General features: G+C 39.2%; 1 protein-coding gene across 1 annotated transcript in view; it reads left to right on the top strand.

The window, feature by feature from the left end:
* OXCT1 (3-oxoacid CoA-transferase 1) overlaps positions 1–14,877 on the top strand; it is a 146,814-nt gene that overhangs the window by 75,620 nt on the left and 56,317 nt on the right. Inside the window, exons 10-13 of the mRNA XM_055118235.1 lie at positions 1,758–1,852; positions 5,039–5,087; positions 11,396–11,468; positions 12,167–12,242. Coding sequence (XP_054974210.1) covers positions 1,758–1,852; positions 5,039–5,087; positions 11,396–11,468; positions 12,167–12,242 — 293 coding nt within the window. The remainder of the gene's footprint in view (positions 1–1,757; positions 1,853–5,038; positions 5,088–11,395; positions 11,469–12,166; positions 12,243–14,877) is intronic.

Below are 14,877 nucleotides of genomic sequence, written 5' to 3'. Positions count from 1 at the left end.
GGTTTGCCAAAAAACGAACTTCCAAAGTGCTAGTTATAACCAGTCCTATTTGCTTTACTGCACTCTAACATTTGCACACTCACTGTAAGTCCACGTGTTTCTGTTTTCATATGGCCTCCTAAGTGGTGCTCAAGAAGCCCAAGGCCGCTTCTGAGCCTGGTGGCTCAGTCAGAGGATCCAAAGATGCTGTTAGGTTTGACCTCTCAGTGCTGGCGATCATCAGGTCACCCCAGTGGTGCTCCAGGGCCTCCAGAGCTGAACCACTGGTGCTCGGGGACAGGGTAGTGTCAGGGATTCAGCCTCATCCAAAAGCTTTGCCTTAAACACTGGCCACGAGCTCACATTTCTCAGCAGTACTTTGTTTCTGCTGGGGAGATCTCAAAAATCCTGGGTCTAACATTTTGTAAGAGTATTCAATGAATCTTTTAATTCTGCTTTACTTTAAAAGGTAAATATACATATATATGTGTGTGTATATATATTTATATATATATATATTCAGCCCAGTGTTTACATGAAATTTTAAAAAAATCTATTTAAATAGCAGCCAGTCTTTCATGTTGCTATGTTAGTAGATTAAACAATAACCACATAATGCAAATAATACACATAAATCAAAATACTTTCTGTTAAAAATACAGTTGAATGGTGAATATAGTCAGCACAGAAAGATCAAGGAGAGAAGGTTCTAGAAGCATGACAACCATCTTTCTTTGTACTGATTCTAGGAAGCTCCATGGCATGGGTGTGAGTAATAGCACAGGTGGTAGTACCTGGCAGAAGCTGTTCCAAGATCTCTGATCATGTTAGTCTACTTGTGTTGAGAAGAACCCACGCCACCAAATACAAATCAGGGCTGATCCTAGTCTGATCATCTAAGGAAGAAGATTTAGCATCCTCATTGAACTCTTTGGTGCCTTAATGTGATTACTTTGTTTTTTTTGCTTTTTGGGTCACACCCAGCGATTCTCAGGGGTTACTCCTGGCTTTGCACTCAGGAATTACTCCTGGCGGTGCTTGGGGGACCATATGGGATGCCGGGGATCGAACCCGGGTCAGCCGCGTGCAAGGCAAACGCCCCACCCGCCGTGCTATTGCTCCGGCCCCACTAATGTGATTACTTTTATATGCTCTCAAATGTATCTTCTTGACTCTTAATCACAGACTCTTTCTTGTTCGTTATATCTTAGAGAAGATTCAGTTACCAATTAATATTCATCAAAGTGTTCTGAACATATGTATCCACTTATAGGGCTTTTGGTATTGTCTGGAAATATTTTAATTAAAAAATAGTCACCCTTTTTATAATATTAAATTATCTTTGATTCATTGTTGAAGTTTTAAGTAAATGTTTTAAAACAAACATTTAATGTCAAACAAACCATGTTTAATCATACGCCATTCTTAATAAGTGGTATTATATACTCCAACTTTTCTGAACACATTAGTGAAAATAAAATCTTATAGAAAAAATAACCCTGAGGTTAGTCTTCTAAAGCCAGCACTTTGGTATCTTGATGGGAAAGCATTTTAAATCATTGAAAAAGCTGTCATTTTTTAGAGACTTTCATTTTTTAGAAAAATTTTAAAATAGTGCCCACAGGGTGATTGGATATGTATTCAGTGATTGCATTTAGATCAAGTACCTTTAAAATAGGCTTCTGTTGATTTTTATATATATATATATAGATGTAAAAAGCTTATGACATAATTTCTCTATGTTTTGTATGCTGGACCTTAACGACTTTTTCCCCTAGCTAATTTGGGCATTGGAATTCCACTTCTGGCTAGCAACTTTATCAGTCCAAATATGACTGTTCATCTGCAAAGTGAAAATGGAGTCTTGGGTTTGGTAAGATCAAAATTTGATTTATCCAGTCTTGCATGAGAATGGGACATTTATCTCCCTCCGTCACTCCCTCTGCCCCAAGTTGGCAATAAAAAGGCTTATTGGAAAGTAGAAGAAAAAGAAAGAGAAACTCCCTAGTGGGGAAGGAACTTAGCATAGAACTAAATTTGAGAATGGGACATTTCATGTAGTGAAATCTTCTTGTAAAAGAGTCGTTAACTTTACGTTCCCAACTTTCCCCCCTTTCTTTTCTTTACTATCATGTCTTCCTCCATAAAACTGGTAATTGTGAGCAGAAAGGTTTGTATAATATATGATAGATGAGAGTTTTCTTACTCTGAGCTTTCTGTAACTTCTGCAGTTTTCTAGCCTCTTTCTCTCCGTTTGTGTCAATTTTGTAGAGTAGGTTCACAATTTAAGAGGTTACAACGCTTGGTACGAGTTGTAATATTTATAAGCTTGGACACAGTCATGATAGTCACTAATAGTTATATGTTAAATAAAAATCAATAAGGCTTACTCAGAAACTGAAGAGTAAGAGTGAGACTTTAGTGCGGAACTTAGTTGAGAGTTGAATTTTTCTAAACAGCTTTGAAATTCTCATTTAATTATTACTTTGAGTTTGTTATTCAAAAGCAGAATTTTCTGTCCTCCATATTTACCTTCTGGATGAGTTACCTAGCCCATAAGATGCATTTTTAATTCAGAGTAATATAATCTAGAAATAATTTTGCCTCTTGGATGCTATTTCTAAATTATCTGCAGCAGAGAGAATTTCTGGTATTTAAACTTAAAATTTTAATCTTTATTGTTTCTTGGTAGGTCTTAACTGCTAATGTAATAAAAATTGTGCATTACAGAAAATGTATATTCGGTACTTAAAATGCTAATAATCATCATGGGCGTGTAGGCCATCCTGATGAATTAATCATGACCTTTTTCAAAATCATGTGTGTCCGGATAAAAGAAAACTGAACTTAGCTTTTTATTCAGATTCTCTTTGAGGGCTGCACCAGGCGGTGCTCAGGCGCTTCTCACTGCAGTGTGGGGACTAGGCAGTGCGCAGGGCTGAGCCCTGGCTCCACATGGTTAAGCTGCCTCTCTGCGCCCTCAAATACAGCATTTTAGAAGTACCTTGGAATATACATATATATGTATATATATGTCTATTTGAAATAGACATATATATTATATATACATGATGATGATGATATTTGTTTTTTAATTAAATCACTGAGATATGTAGTTACAAACTTGTTCATGAGTGGGTTTCAATCATACAGTGTTCTAATACCCAGTACCTTGGAAATTATCCAGAGTGACCAAATCCCTAATTTTGAAGACATGGGAAATGTGTTTTATTTTATTGTTATGTATTTATTGGTTTGGAGGCCTCACCCAGCTGTGTTCAGGGCTTTCTCCTGGTTCTGTGCTCAGGGATAGCTCCTGGTCATGTTCAGGGGATTATATGTGGTGCCGGGGATTGAACCTGGATTGAAGGTATTGAAAAGAGTTGCCTTACTTGCTGTACTTTCTCTGTGAGCACCCCGCCTTTTTTTTTTAATTATTATTATTTTTTTAAATGCATCACTATGAGATACAGTTACAGACTTACAAAGTTGCATGATTACATTTTGGTCATGTAATATTCAAATACCATCCCTCCACATGCCCATTCTCCATCACCAGTGTTTCCAGTATCCCTCCTGCCACACTCTCCCCCCCCACCTCCCCCTCCTCACACACACCTCTGTGACAGGCACATTCCCTCTTACTCTCTCCTCTCTCTTCTTCTGGGTATTATAGTTTGCAATACAGGTACTAAGCGGCCATCGTGTTTGGTCCATAGTCTTTCAGCACACATCTACTATCCCGAGCAAGCCCTTTATCATTTACTTAGTGGTCCCTTCTCTATCCCAGCTGCCTTCCACCCTTGTTTTTAGGCATCAAGATTTACAATACTATTAATGACAGAGTTTTGTGCATACAATGTTCCAATACTATACCACTTCACCATTTCCCTCACCAAGGGAAATAATTTGATGTGAATTGCCCATGATCACTGTTTAAAGGAAAATTTGCATAGGTCTAAAACTGTAATGCCACTTCTATATTTTTAATAAGCTTGTAGATTTATTTAAAATATTGGCTCTTCTGTAGAAAATATGTTTAAATTTCACCACTATTTTCTCATTTTGCATTCTGTATCATGTCTTAATTTTTCTTTTTTTTTATGTCCTCCATTTGTTCTAAATAGATCTTTGAAACTGATTGCCCCATGCCAGTAAAGATGCCTTTAAATATATATACATATATATATATGTTTTATAGATATATTTTAAATTCTTACTGAGAATGAGTAGGCAGAGGGAAAAAAAGGTATTGATCCAATGTAACTGATTAAAAGATATCAGTCCAATGTAATGAGAGAAAAGGTAAGAACTATCCATACTTAAATTTTTGGTCCTAGAATTTCAGAAAGGTGAAATTTTGCCTGTCCAATTCATTCAATGGTTATTTAGTTTACTTTTATTTAAATTATGAGGAAGATTGATCAATAATATTGGCCACATCATGGGCACTAAATAATTAACTTTTAGTTTTCTGAATTCTTATTTCTAATTACATAACTTTTGGGGGAACTTTTGTAATTTTTTTTTTTTTTTTTTTTTTTTTTTGCTTTTTTGTGTCACACCTGGCGATGCACAGGGGTTACTCCTGGCTCTGCACTCAGGAATTACCCCTGGCCGTGCTCAGGGGACCATATGGGATGCTGGGATTTGAACCCGGGTCGGCCGCGTGCAAGGCAAACGCCCTACCCACTGTGCTATCTCTCCAGCCCCAACTTTTGTAATTTTTAGAAAATGCTTTTCACCTATGCAATTGCAAATATTGGTATAGAAAAAATGAATCAGTATGGACCAGAGAACTAGAACAGGGGTTAAGGTGCTTGCCTTGAATGGGCTAACCCAGGTTTTACCTCCAAAGCACCGCCAGGAGTGATCCCTGAGCACAAAGGTGGGAGTAAGTCCTGAGCACTGATGGACTAACCTAACCCTGCCCCCCACCCCCACTTAAAAAAGTCTTTTGATAGTAAATCCCTTGGGTTTTTAGAGAAGCTGTTTATCTTGTGTGTGATTTAGTCCAAAAAATGTCTTTTGCTAATCAAGCACGTGTTTTATTTGACAGGGCCCCTATCCTCTGCAAAATGAGGTTGATGCTGATCTAATTAATGCAGGTAAGTCGTCTATCACATTTCTCCCCCATCCCCACCCCAAGTGTTTATTTGATTTTTCTTTTTTTTTTCTTTGCTTCTAATAATAAGGATTAGGCTTCTTTGGATGGTGGTGCTCAGGGCTTGACCTTGGCTGTGGCAGGGGACCATATGCAGTGTGGGACATCCACCTGGGGTCAGCGGCATGCAAAGCAAGCACCTTAACCCCTATACTATCTTTCTGGCACCCTTTTTCCATTCCCTGGAATGTACTCGATTCTACTGGGGAGCAGATATAAGCCCACCTAATTCCTTCTTTGCCTGGGAGGTTGTCAGAGTCCTTTTACAAGTGACCTGCATATAATGGCAAGGACTTTGGTGGGGCTCACTCAGGGTCCTGACTCTACGTACCACTCCCTCCCACATGGAATAAAGCAAATTCTAGGGGGAGCAATTTACAAGGGAGCAGACAGGATGAAGGTCAAGGATGGATGAAACTCCACATGGAGTTGCTGTCACCCGCAGACCTTACAGAGTTGCTGGAGGAGAGAAACTATTCAGAAAAACCTGGTAGAGTAGCGTCTTCATCTTGGAGAGTCTCCGGAGGGGGAGAGAAGCGCATTCCAACGTTGGGTCTTGAGCTGGCAGCCCCTGCTAGCACATTCCAAGACTGGAATTACATCCATCTTCTCAGCATGTGCACTGGAGCACTGGAGCACTGTTGTTACATTGTTCATCGATTTGCTTGAGCGGGCACCAGTAACGTCTCCATTGAGAGGCTTGTTGTTTGGCATATCAAATACGCCTTGGGGAGCTTGCCAGGCTCTGCTGTGCGGGTGGGATATCCCACTACATATACATAAAATAATAACTTAAGAATTCAAATCTGTTTGGTTAAAAAAAAAAGTTTTCTAAAAGCATGTATTTAAGAAAAGGATCCTGTGGCTGACCCAGGTTCGATCCCCAGCATCCCATAAGGTATCCTGAGCCTGCCAGGACCACTCCCGTAAATAAAGAAAGAAGGGGAAAAAAAGATCCTGAGGCCAAATGGGCAAATACACGAAACCAAAGAAAGCTACTCTGCACATTTCATTGAAATAAACAATATGGCATATGATGTTTTGCTCAGGCACTCGAAAGGAAATTGACCCTTAGATATAAAAATGAGGTGCATTAAATAATTCAAAATATATTTAATTTAATGAAAATGCATTTCATTAAATTATATCAAAATATATTTATAAGACACTTCAAAATGATGTTTAAAACTGGTTTCATTTTAGAAGGGAATGTCTTCAGAAGATTGAAGAAGCTAGGGCTGGAGCGATAGCACAGTGGGTAGGGCGTTTGCCTTGCACATGGCCGACCCGGGTTCAATCCCCTGCATCCCATATGGTCCCCCGAACACCACCAGGAGTAATTCTGGTGTGTAGAGCCAGGAGTAATCCTGAGAATTGGCAGTGTGATCCCCTCCCCCCCAAAAGCCCAACCCCCCTCGAAAAAATAATGCTTGGGCACTTTAGCATTTTTGTATAGAGATTCTTCTAGTCCTCACTAGAGTGGAAACATATCCTCAAAAGTACAAAGGCACTAAGGCACAAAATCCAAGGATTCTCTGCTGCTGAGTACGGCTCAGGGGTGCCACAGAAGCTCAGTGTAGCTCAGTGTGGTTTGTCTCTATTCCTGCCCCAGCAGCTTGGTCTTTCGTTGTTAGCATTTTATTCGACTGGCATGTGGAATCACAGCCTAGAGAAAGAAAAATGGCCTTCTTCATTGCCTATATTTTAAGTCCCATAGCCACCATGTTGGGCTTGAAGATTTTCTGCAAATGGGGCTGCCTAGAAGAAGTTAATTCTTGTTCTCACATGATTTTCTTCACCCTTCTTTTACTCCTATTCACTCTACCCCCGCAAAAGTATTCTTACTTCACATTCCAAAATTGGATGTGTAAATCTCAGAAGAGAAGCAATATGAGCTGAACATAAAGGCCAGCTGCCAAGTGGAATTGATGTTTGGTACTTAGGATTTTTGGAAGTAAAATAGCTTCTGGTTGAATAGTTGAATTAGTGAACACGACTCAACTCTAAAAGGCCCACTGTGATAAAGCAATGACATTTAACCAAGGCTGTAATTTAATTGAACTGTACCCTCTAGCAATAATAGCTCATTGATCTGCGAAAATATTTGCTGCTTGGTTTAATTAATTTATGATGTTAGTGGGTTATTTGCAAAATGAATAACTTCATTTTCCAGAATTCCGGATTGGGTTCATAAACCTACTTTCCCCAGAAATGCAGTTGATCTTTTCAGTGACAATTAGGCATTTCTGATTCCACTGAGTCTCAGTCCTAATGGAATCACCATTTTTGTGTCTTCTGGAATGCCAGTGTGAACTTAAACTACTATGTAATAAAATAATTCTTTGCTTTGGGGTAGTCAAGTTGCAAATCAGTTTAGTAATCTTATCTTACATCAAATCCTCCTAGAGATTTATGATGCTTTTGATTTTGGAGCTGTCTATTGAAGAAGCATTAGAGAAACTAGTTATAATGGTGGGTTTCTTCACTCTACAAATTTGGAAATAATATGGAAGGCCAGTCCATTGTTTGTGGTCCTTTGAAAGGATATGTTAAAAAAAAAAGACAACTTAATACCTTATTTTCTCATTCTCCAGAGAATGTGGTACGTTGATTTTGTACCACAGAGTACACAGTTTGATACAGCCATTAAAATAAAACTTGATGAAAAGATTTTTATAAAAAACTCTTGGAATAACTTTATAAAGTTACAATGGATATAATTAAAGTATTAACATTTCTGGATATAATCAGGTTTCTCTAAAATAAATAAGCTGTAAATTAAATTTCTGGATATAATTAGAACATTAAAGTTTAAAATAACAGGATTATTTCTAAGGATATTTCTTTCTAAATAATAATCTCAAATGGCTACATAAGTAAATTGCCACTTATGTAGTGCTATGTGCTATTTAGTTTGCAGTATACTTCTAGCAGGTAATTATACAACATTTCAGCCTCAAGTGAAGGAAAGTGGTTACAGGTTTGGAAACTGACGACTAGTGAAATGAAGGCCAGGTAGGGACTGAGCTCACATTCAGTTTCCCTCTCTTGGCCCCTGGCTTTCTCTTTGAGCTGCAGCCATTGATAACCTGAGTTATTCGGTGTTCAAATCAGTGTATGTCACATTTCACAGGTCTCGTGAGGGTCTGCATTCAGACTAACAGTATCCCAGAGTGATTATGAAATTTCTAAGATGTCTCCTGCTTTAGCTGGCAAATACTGACAATTTACATTCTTATTTCCATACTATTGTTTTCTTCTTTTAGTAAACAATGTTTTAGATGACATACCTTTGAAACCACTTTAGAAAGCACCATGTTCATTTCATGGTATTGTTTTGTTGTTATTTTTTACAGTAGTACCCAGTTATCATTGTTCTGTGCTTGCAGTTGCTGTACTGCCTCACCAGGCCCACCACGAGTGCAGGATCTTTCCCCTGTTATTCCAAGGTGCTTTACACCGCCCCCACACACCTCCCCCAGCACCCTTGCAGTCCAGTTCTATGGACCATATCTCAGGTTGTTTTGTTGGCTCTTCCCAAGCCCTTTGCTGTGTTTCTTTATACTTTGCATATGAGCAAGATCATTAGGCATTTATCTAACCACATAACCACAAGGGTTCCCCCCCGCCCCCCCCCCCCACCCCCCCCCCCCCCCCCCCCCCCGTCTCCCCCTTCCTAGCCCCACCCCCACACCTGTTGGTGCTCAGGACTTCCCCCTGACTCTGTACTAGGAGAACATTCCTGACATGCTTGGATATCAAATGGTATAGGGGATCGATCCAGGGTCAGTCACATGCAAGACAAACATTTTAAAGTCTTTGCTCTCTCTCTCTCTCTCTCTCTCTTTCTCTCTCTCTGGCTCGATAACTACATTTTTAAGCCCATCATCAGTTGTTGTACTTGGGTTGTTTTCGTATCTTGACTATTCTAAATAATGTAGAAATGAACATGGGTGTGCCTTCATCCTTTTTTTAAATTTATTTTTTATTGAATCATCGTGAGATACAATTACAAAGCTTTCATGTTTGAGTTTCAGTCATACAGTGATCAAACACCCATCCCTCCACCAGTATATATTTTCCACCACCAATGTCCCCAGTATAACTCCCCCCCTCACATACTCCCCACCCCCACCCCACCGTCTCTCCTTCATCCTTTTAAACAATCGTTGTTGTGTTCTTGTGATAGATGTCCAGGAGTGAAATTGCATGTTTATATGAAAGTGCCACTCTTAATTTTTTGAGAAGTCTCAAGCTGTATTCCAAGAAGGCTTAACTAAATGCAGTCCCACCAAAAACTAATGAGTTCTTTTTACAACATTCCCACCAGCACTTACTGTCTCCAAACATTTTGACAGTCGTGTTGGTATGTTCTTGAGTTCTTTCTGTAAGAACTTGAGAACAATGGGGCAGAAGGTCATCTTAGAATGTATGGACGAAGTCACTGATGAATCCCTCGGATCCAGAAGTTTTGTTCTTAGGGAGATTTTGTTTGTTTTTGGGACACACCTGGCTCTCCACTCAGGAATCACTCCTGGTTGTGCTCAGGGGACCATATGGGACTTTGGGGTTCGAATCTGGGTTGGTGACGTGCAAGGCAAGCTCCCTACTGGCTATACTATCTCTCCAGCCTCTGTGTGCTCTTTAAAAGCCCCTCCAAACCACACCAGCAAGTATTTCCCAAAGCTTTCCAGCTTATGAAAAATGTGAAACTGTTCCTTTATTTAGAATCAAATATTTTGCGGAATAAATATTTCATCATGGTATAAATAGTTTTCTTCTTTTTCTCTACTTGAACTCAGATGGAAGGGAATGTTGATGAAGTTAGATTTCAGACCAGACTGAGACATCCAGGAGGCAGCTGTATTGCACAGCTGGGCATGTCAAACCACAGTGCTGTAGTTGTGTGTGGAGTTTTCTTTAAACTTGGGATCTAGACTTTTGTTCCCCTCTGTATAGTGTGCCCCGTTATACTAGAGGAACATACGGTGACTTCTCAGTCAGCTACTTGACTTATCTTTGGCAAAGTGGCCTGTGTGGACCATTGGGATTGAGACTTGGTGCTTCTCCCTGGAACCCAGAGCTTCGATTAGATAGGAAATTGATCACGAAAAGAAAGTACATCTGTGAGTCAGGTCATATCATTGGCTGCACTAGGAGTGGATGACCTTGAACATTATCTATTTTCCAGCTAAGAACTTTTTTCTAAGATGCTGCATTTGGGAGAGGTGTTTCCAAGAGGAACTCTTGGATGTTAACATGGAGTGTGTTGGCTAGTATTAGAATGTTGGTCCCTGATTTTTGTGAAAATACTCGGACTTTAATAGAAACAAGAGGAAAACTGAAGAATAGGAGGAGGAAAAAGAAGAAAAGATTGAGAGAAGAGATTCAGGTCTTGCAATCATGTTAAGAATTTAGGGGTGTTTTTCTCTTTATAGATTTAATTTTTTTTTTTCTTTTTGGGTCACACCTGGCAATGCACAGGGGTTACTCCTGGCTCTGCACTCAGGAATCACCCCTGGCGGTGCTCAGAGGACCATATGGGATGCTGGGAATCGAACCCGGGTTGGCTGCGTGCAAGGCAAACGCCCTACCCGCTGTGCTATCACTCCAGCCCCTATAGATTTATTTTTTAAGAAATACTTGGAAATTATCTCTTGTGTCATTTCCTTCAAATTCATGTTACTTCAACAGTATCTGATTATTTTATTTTATTTTTTATTTTTTGGTTTTGGTAACTTAACAGTAGATACGGACGAGTGAATCCCAGGATTCTTCACTTCCCCTCACTTCATTGGCATTTAGCAGAGATTTATGAAGGGAATGGGGTGATGGGAGGTGGGTTTGGGTCTAGGAATTGTTTGTAGAGAATTTTAAAGCATTATTAAAACTGGCTTGGTTGGCTTGGTTTTTATGATCACCACGCAAGAGCAAATCTGAGCAGGATCAGTGATAAAATAAATGGGGGATGTGTACTGGTGGAGAGATGGGTGTTTGATCGTTGTGTGATTGTAACCCAAACATGAAAGCTTATAACTATCTCACGGTGATTCAATAAAATTAAAAATAAACAAACAAACAAATAAATAAATAAATGCTCCTCATCACAGTGTATCATGCATCCTTATGGCACCACATTTGGTAAAGGGAACTGGAGTTCTTTAGGGAACAGAAGGTGCAGACCTCTCTCTATCACGATAATCTCAGAAGCCTAATCACTTTCACTCTTTTTCCCCCTCTGTGCATGTTTAGGCAAGGAAACAGTTACTGTTCTTCCAGGAGCCTCTTATTTCTCGAGTGATGAATCATTTGCGATGATTAGAGGGTATGTAATAACGGAGTGCCTCATGTTTCACACGGTATGGAATGAGCTGAGTCATCCCTTGAGTGAGTTAGCAAGGCCCTGAAATATAGCCTTGTCTCCCAGCCAGAAATCTATCAGGGCCTTATTCGGCTCCACCAAGATGTGAAATTATTTTTTTCTATGCCCAGATTTCAGTTGCATTGAAATCTGGGCATAGAAAAATCCCACGTGCTTTTATGAAGAGAAATCCCTCTCTCCACAAATGGAATATTTGATATAGATCTGTATACTAACTATACCGAAGTAAACATTTTTAAAGTTCTGAGTATCCTGTCATTTTCTCCAAACATGTACTCATTTTCTTGCTAGTATTTATCTTCAAATTGAGCCATATTTTTCCCTCAAAAAAACAAACAATCTCACCATGTACACCTGTTTTTAATTTGGTTTTGGAGATGGTATAGGGCTGCAATTTCTTAATGGCTGTTTCTCAATATCAGATTGAGCTACTTTCCAATCAGGTGTGGAAGCAAATGCATTTTGGGCACGTAGAATGATTTGTTTGTTTTAATTGCCGGCAATTTCAAGAAAGCAGAATACAGAGCTTGGGAACATGCTATAATATTATATATATTATATATAAAATATTATATATATCTATACATACACATATATATATATATGTCTTTTCTTCTTTTCTTCTTTTTTTCTCCCTACAGGGGACATGTTGATCTAACAATGCTGGGCGCAATGCAGGTTTCCAAATATGGTGACCTGGCTAACTGGATGATCCCTGTAAGTAACATTTATCTTCTGAATTATGTGTGGGTCAGATTATTTTTACAATATGAGAAAAAAGCATGTTTTCTGATAAAAGTAAATTATAATAAAAGTAAAAATTAACAAGTAATTTTGATGGAACTTAAAGTTACAAATATTTATCATAACTGAGTTTTGTTATCATTTCTTATTTGTTGGTGCTGGGGATCAAACCCAGGCCTCCCACTTGCAGGGCGAGTACTCTCCCACTCAGTCACCTTCCATACCCTGCCTAGCTAAGTTTTCATGGCTGGAAAGAGAAACAAACATATTCATTAATTTTGCTACTTTATTTTCTTATTCACAATGATTAAAATACTCAATCATTCCCATGACCCCATAAATAATCAACCATGTTGTCTTCTGTTATGGAATACAGAACCCACAGAGTTTAAACATCCCTGTGAAATATGTAAGTTTTCATTTATATATGTTATGTGTGTGTATGTGTGTGTGTGTGTGTGTGTGTGTTTGCTCTTGGTGGACCATAGAGTTGCAAGCAGTGGGCTCTGGGCCTCCTGCACTTCACCCCTTGAGCTAGCTCTTTAGCTCCATTCTGGTTCTTTATTTTCCAACTGCAAAGTATAATTTAATTTAATATTGCAAAAATAGTCAGACCCAAGCATAAATCTTTGCTTTCTGTTATGTAGGTGGGTACAACAATGTCTGTGATTATGAGCTCATTTTGACTGAGTAATTCAAGTTATTCTTACATAGTTGTTTATAGATTTATTTTTTTCCTGTACTACCAGCTTAAAAAAATTGGTTCAGTAAATGAGGACTCTGTTCTGTGATCCATAAGAGGTATTTAATTTATTTTTGGTGGCTCTCACATTTTCCTCTAATAATTCTTTTTAAGGAAGCTAGATCACATATTTGATACGATATTAGAAAAAGTGTTAGTTTAGCTCTTTTGATTCATACCTTCCAATGTATGAGTTGTTCAGTCTTTAATTATTAAAGCCTTTTTTTTTTGCTTTTAAATCATTTTATTTTTTCTAATTTTGTGTTATTTTAATTTTCCATAGCACCTTGGCAATGTTGAAACAAAAATATAAATACAAGAATGTACTCATTTTAACATAATATGTATGAGCATGTGTCACACCATATTTTGGGGGAGGGGGAGTTTTAACAACTGGAACAAACCTAAGCTGTGGACAAAATAGAAGCCAGAAAATTGGTTCTTAATCCCAGTCCCAAACATTTAGAAGATGTCACTAAAGGGATACCTGAGCCAGGCCAAAAAAACAAAACAAAATAATCCAACAACAACAAAAGTTTGATGTGGATGTTCCTAGATGCTATTTGGTGTTCTGTGCTGCAAAATAAGAAATATAACCATTTATCCATAGCCTATTGATATCTGAGTTCTTTAGGAATTTTTTCCTTAATGATTCATTCAAAGTTTTCAATTTTTAAATTAAAACTTTAAACTATAAAGTAACTAGGCATACTTTAACTTGAAAACAAATTCTTTTAACTTCTTAAAAAAGTCCTAATCAGCTAGTGAATTATTATTATTATTATTGTTATTATTAAAGCCTTTGTATATTTTAGTTGCATGTTGAAGTTGTCTGGGGATTTGGAACACTATTGATACTTGGGCCTTACTTGTAGAGCTTCCTAATTAATATAATCTGGAATGTGGCCTGGTCATTTGGGCATTCTAAAATTAACTCTGGTATGTGGGCCAGAATCTTCTGCCCCTGTGCCAGGCTGTCTTCACTGGGGCACCAGTGGGTGGGTTAAGTTTCCCTCCCCGCCCCAAGCAGAGCCCCGGCAGCCAAAAAACCTCCAGAACCCAGTCACGGCCATGCTCAAGGTCACTCTCCATACTCTTGGATGAGCCTCACGCATGAAGGAACCAGCAGAGGAACCCAGGTATGTGGGACCCATGGCTGAGATCTCCAAGCCTGCTCAGATTGGGACTGGGCCTCCTCTACCCAGATCCCCAGTTTTTCAGTAGCTTGGCAATAACACCCACAAACTGACCCCAGTGCCATGTAATCTTATCAATGGCCAAGATCCAGAGACTATAAAATAAAACTCCCGGAAGAGATCGATGCAGAATCTCACATAGTAGAGCCTGGCAAGCTACCTGTGGTGTATTCGATATGCCAAAAACAGTAACAATAATGGGCCTCGTTCCCCTGACTCTGAACGCGACAAGGATGAATGGAGACGTTACTGGCACCTGTTTGAGCAAATTGATGAGCAACGGGACGACAGTGATACAGTAATGTGGGCCAGAGCACCAGTGCAGTGGGTAGGGCACTTGCCTTGCATGTGGTCAACCCAGGTTTGATCCCGGCCACCCTATATAGTTCCTCAAGGCCCATCTGGAGTGATCCTGAGCACAGAGTCAGGATTTAGCTCTGAGTACTGCCAGGCGCTTCCCCCCCCACCTCCAAGTCCCAGACACACAAAAGAAATAAAATGCATGTAACCCTGGTGCACATACTGGTGGTAACAGTATGTAACCAAGTTTGTTGGTCAGTAAATTTAAGAATGACGATAATGTTATACTGAAAATGTAAGGGTTTAAATCCTGGCATGACCTATGGTCCTCTGAGCCCTTCCAGGAGTGACTCCTGAACTCTGAGCCAGA

This window comes from Sorex araneus, chromosome 1 (assembly GCF_027595985.1).
Source record: "Sorex araneus isolate mSorAra2 chromosome 1, mSorAra2.pri, whole genome shotgun sequence".
Taxonomy (NCBI): Eukaryota; Metazoa; Chordata; class Mammalia; order Eulipotyphla; family Soricidae; genus Sorex; species Sorex araneus.
Note: the sequence above shows the minus strand (reverse complement) of the source record. Positions and strands in the feature narration are given on the sequence as shown.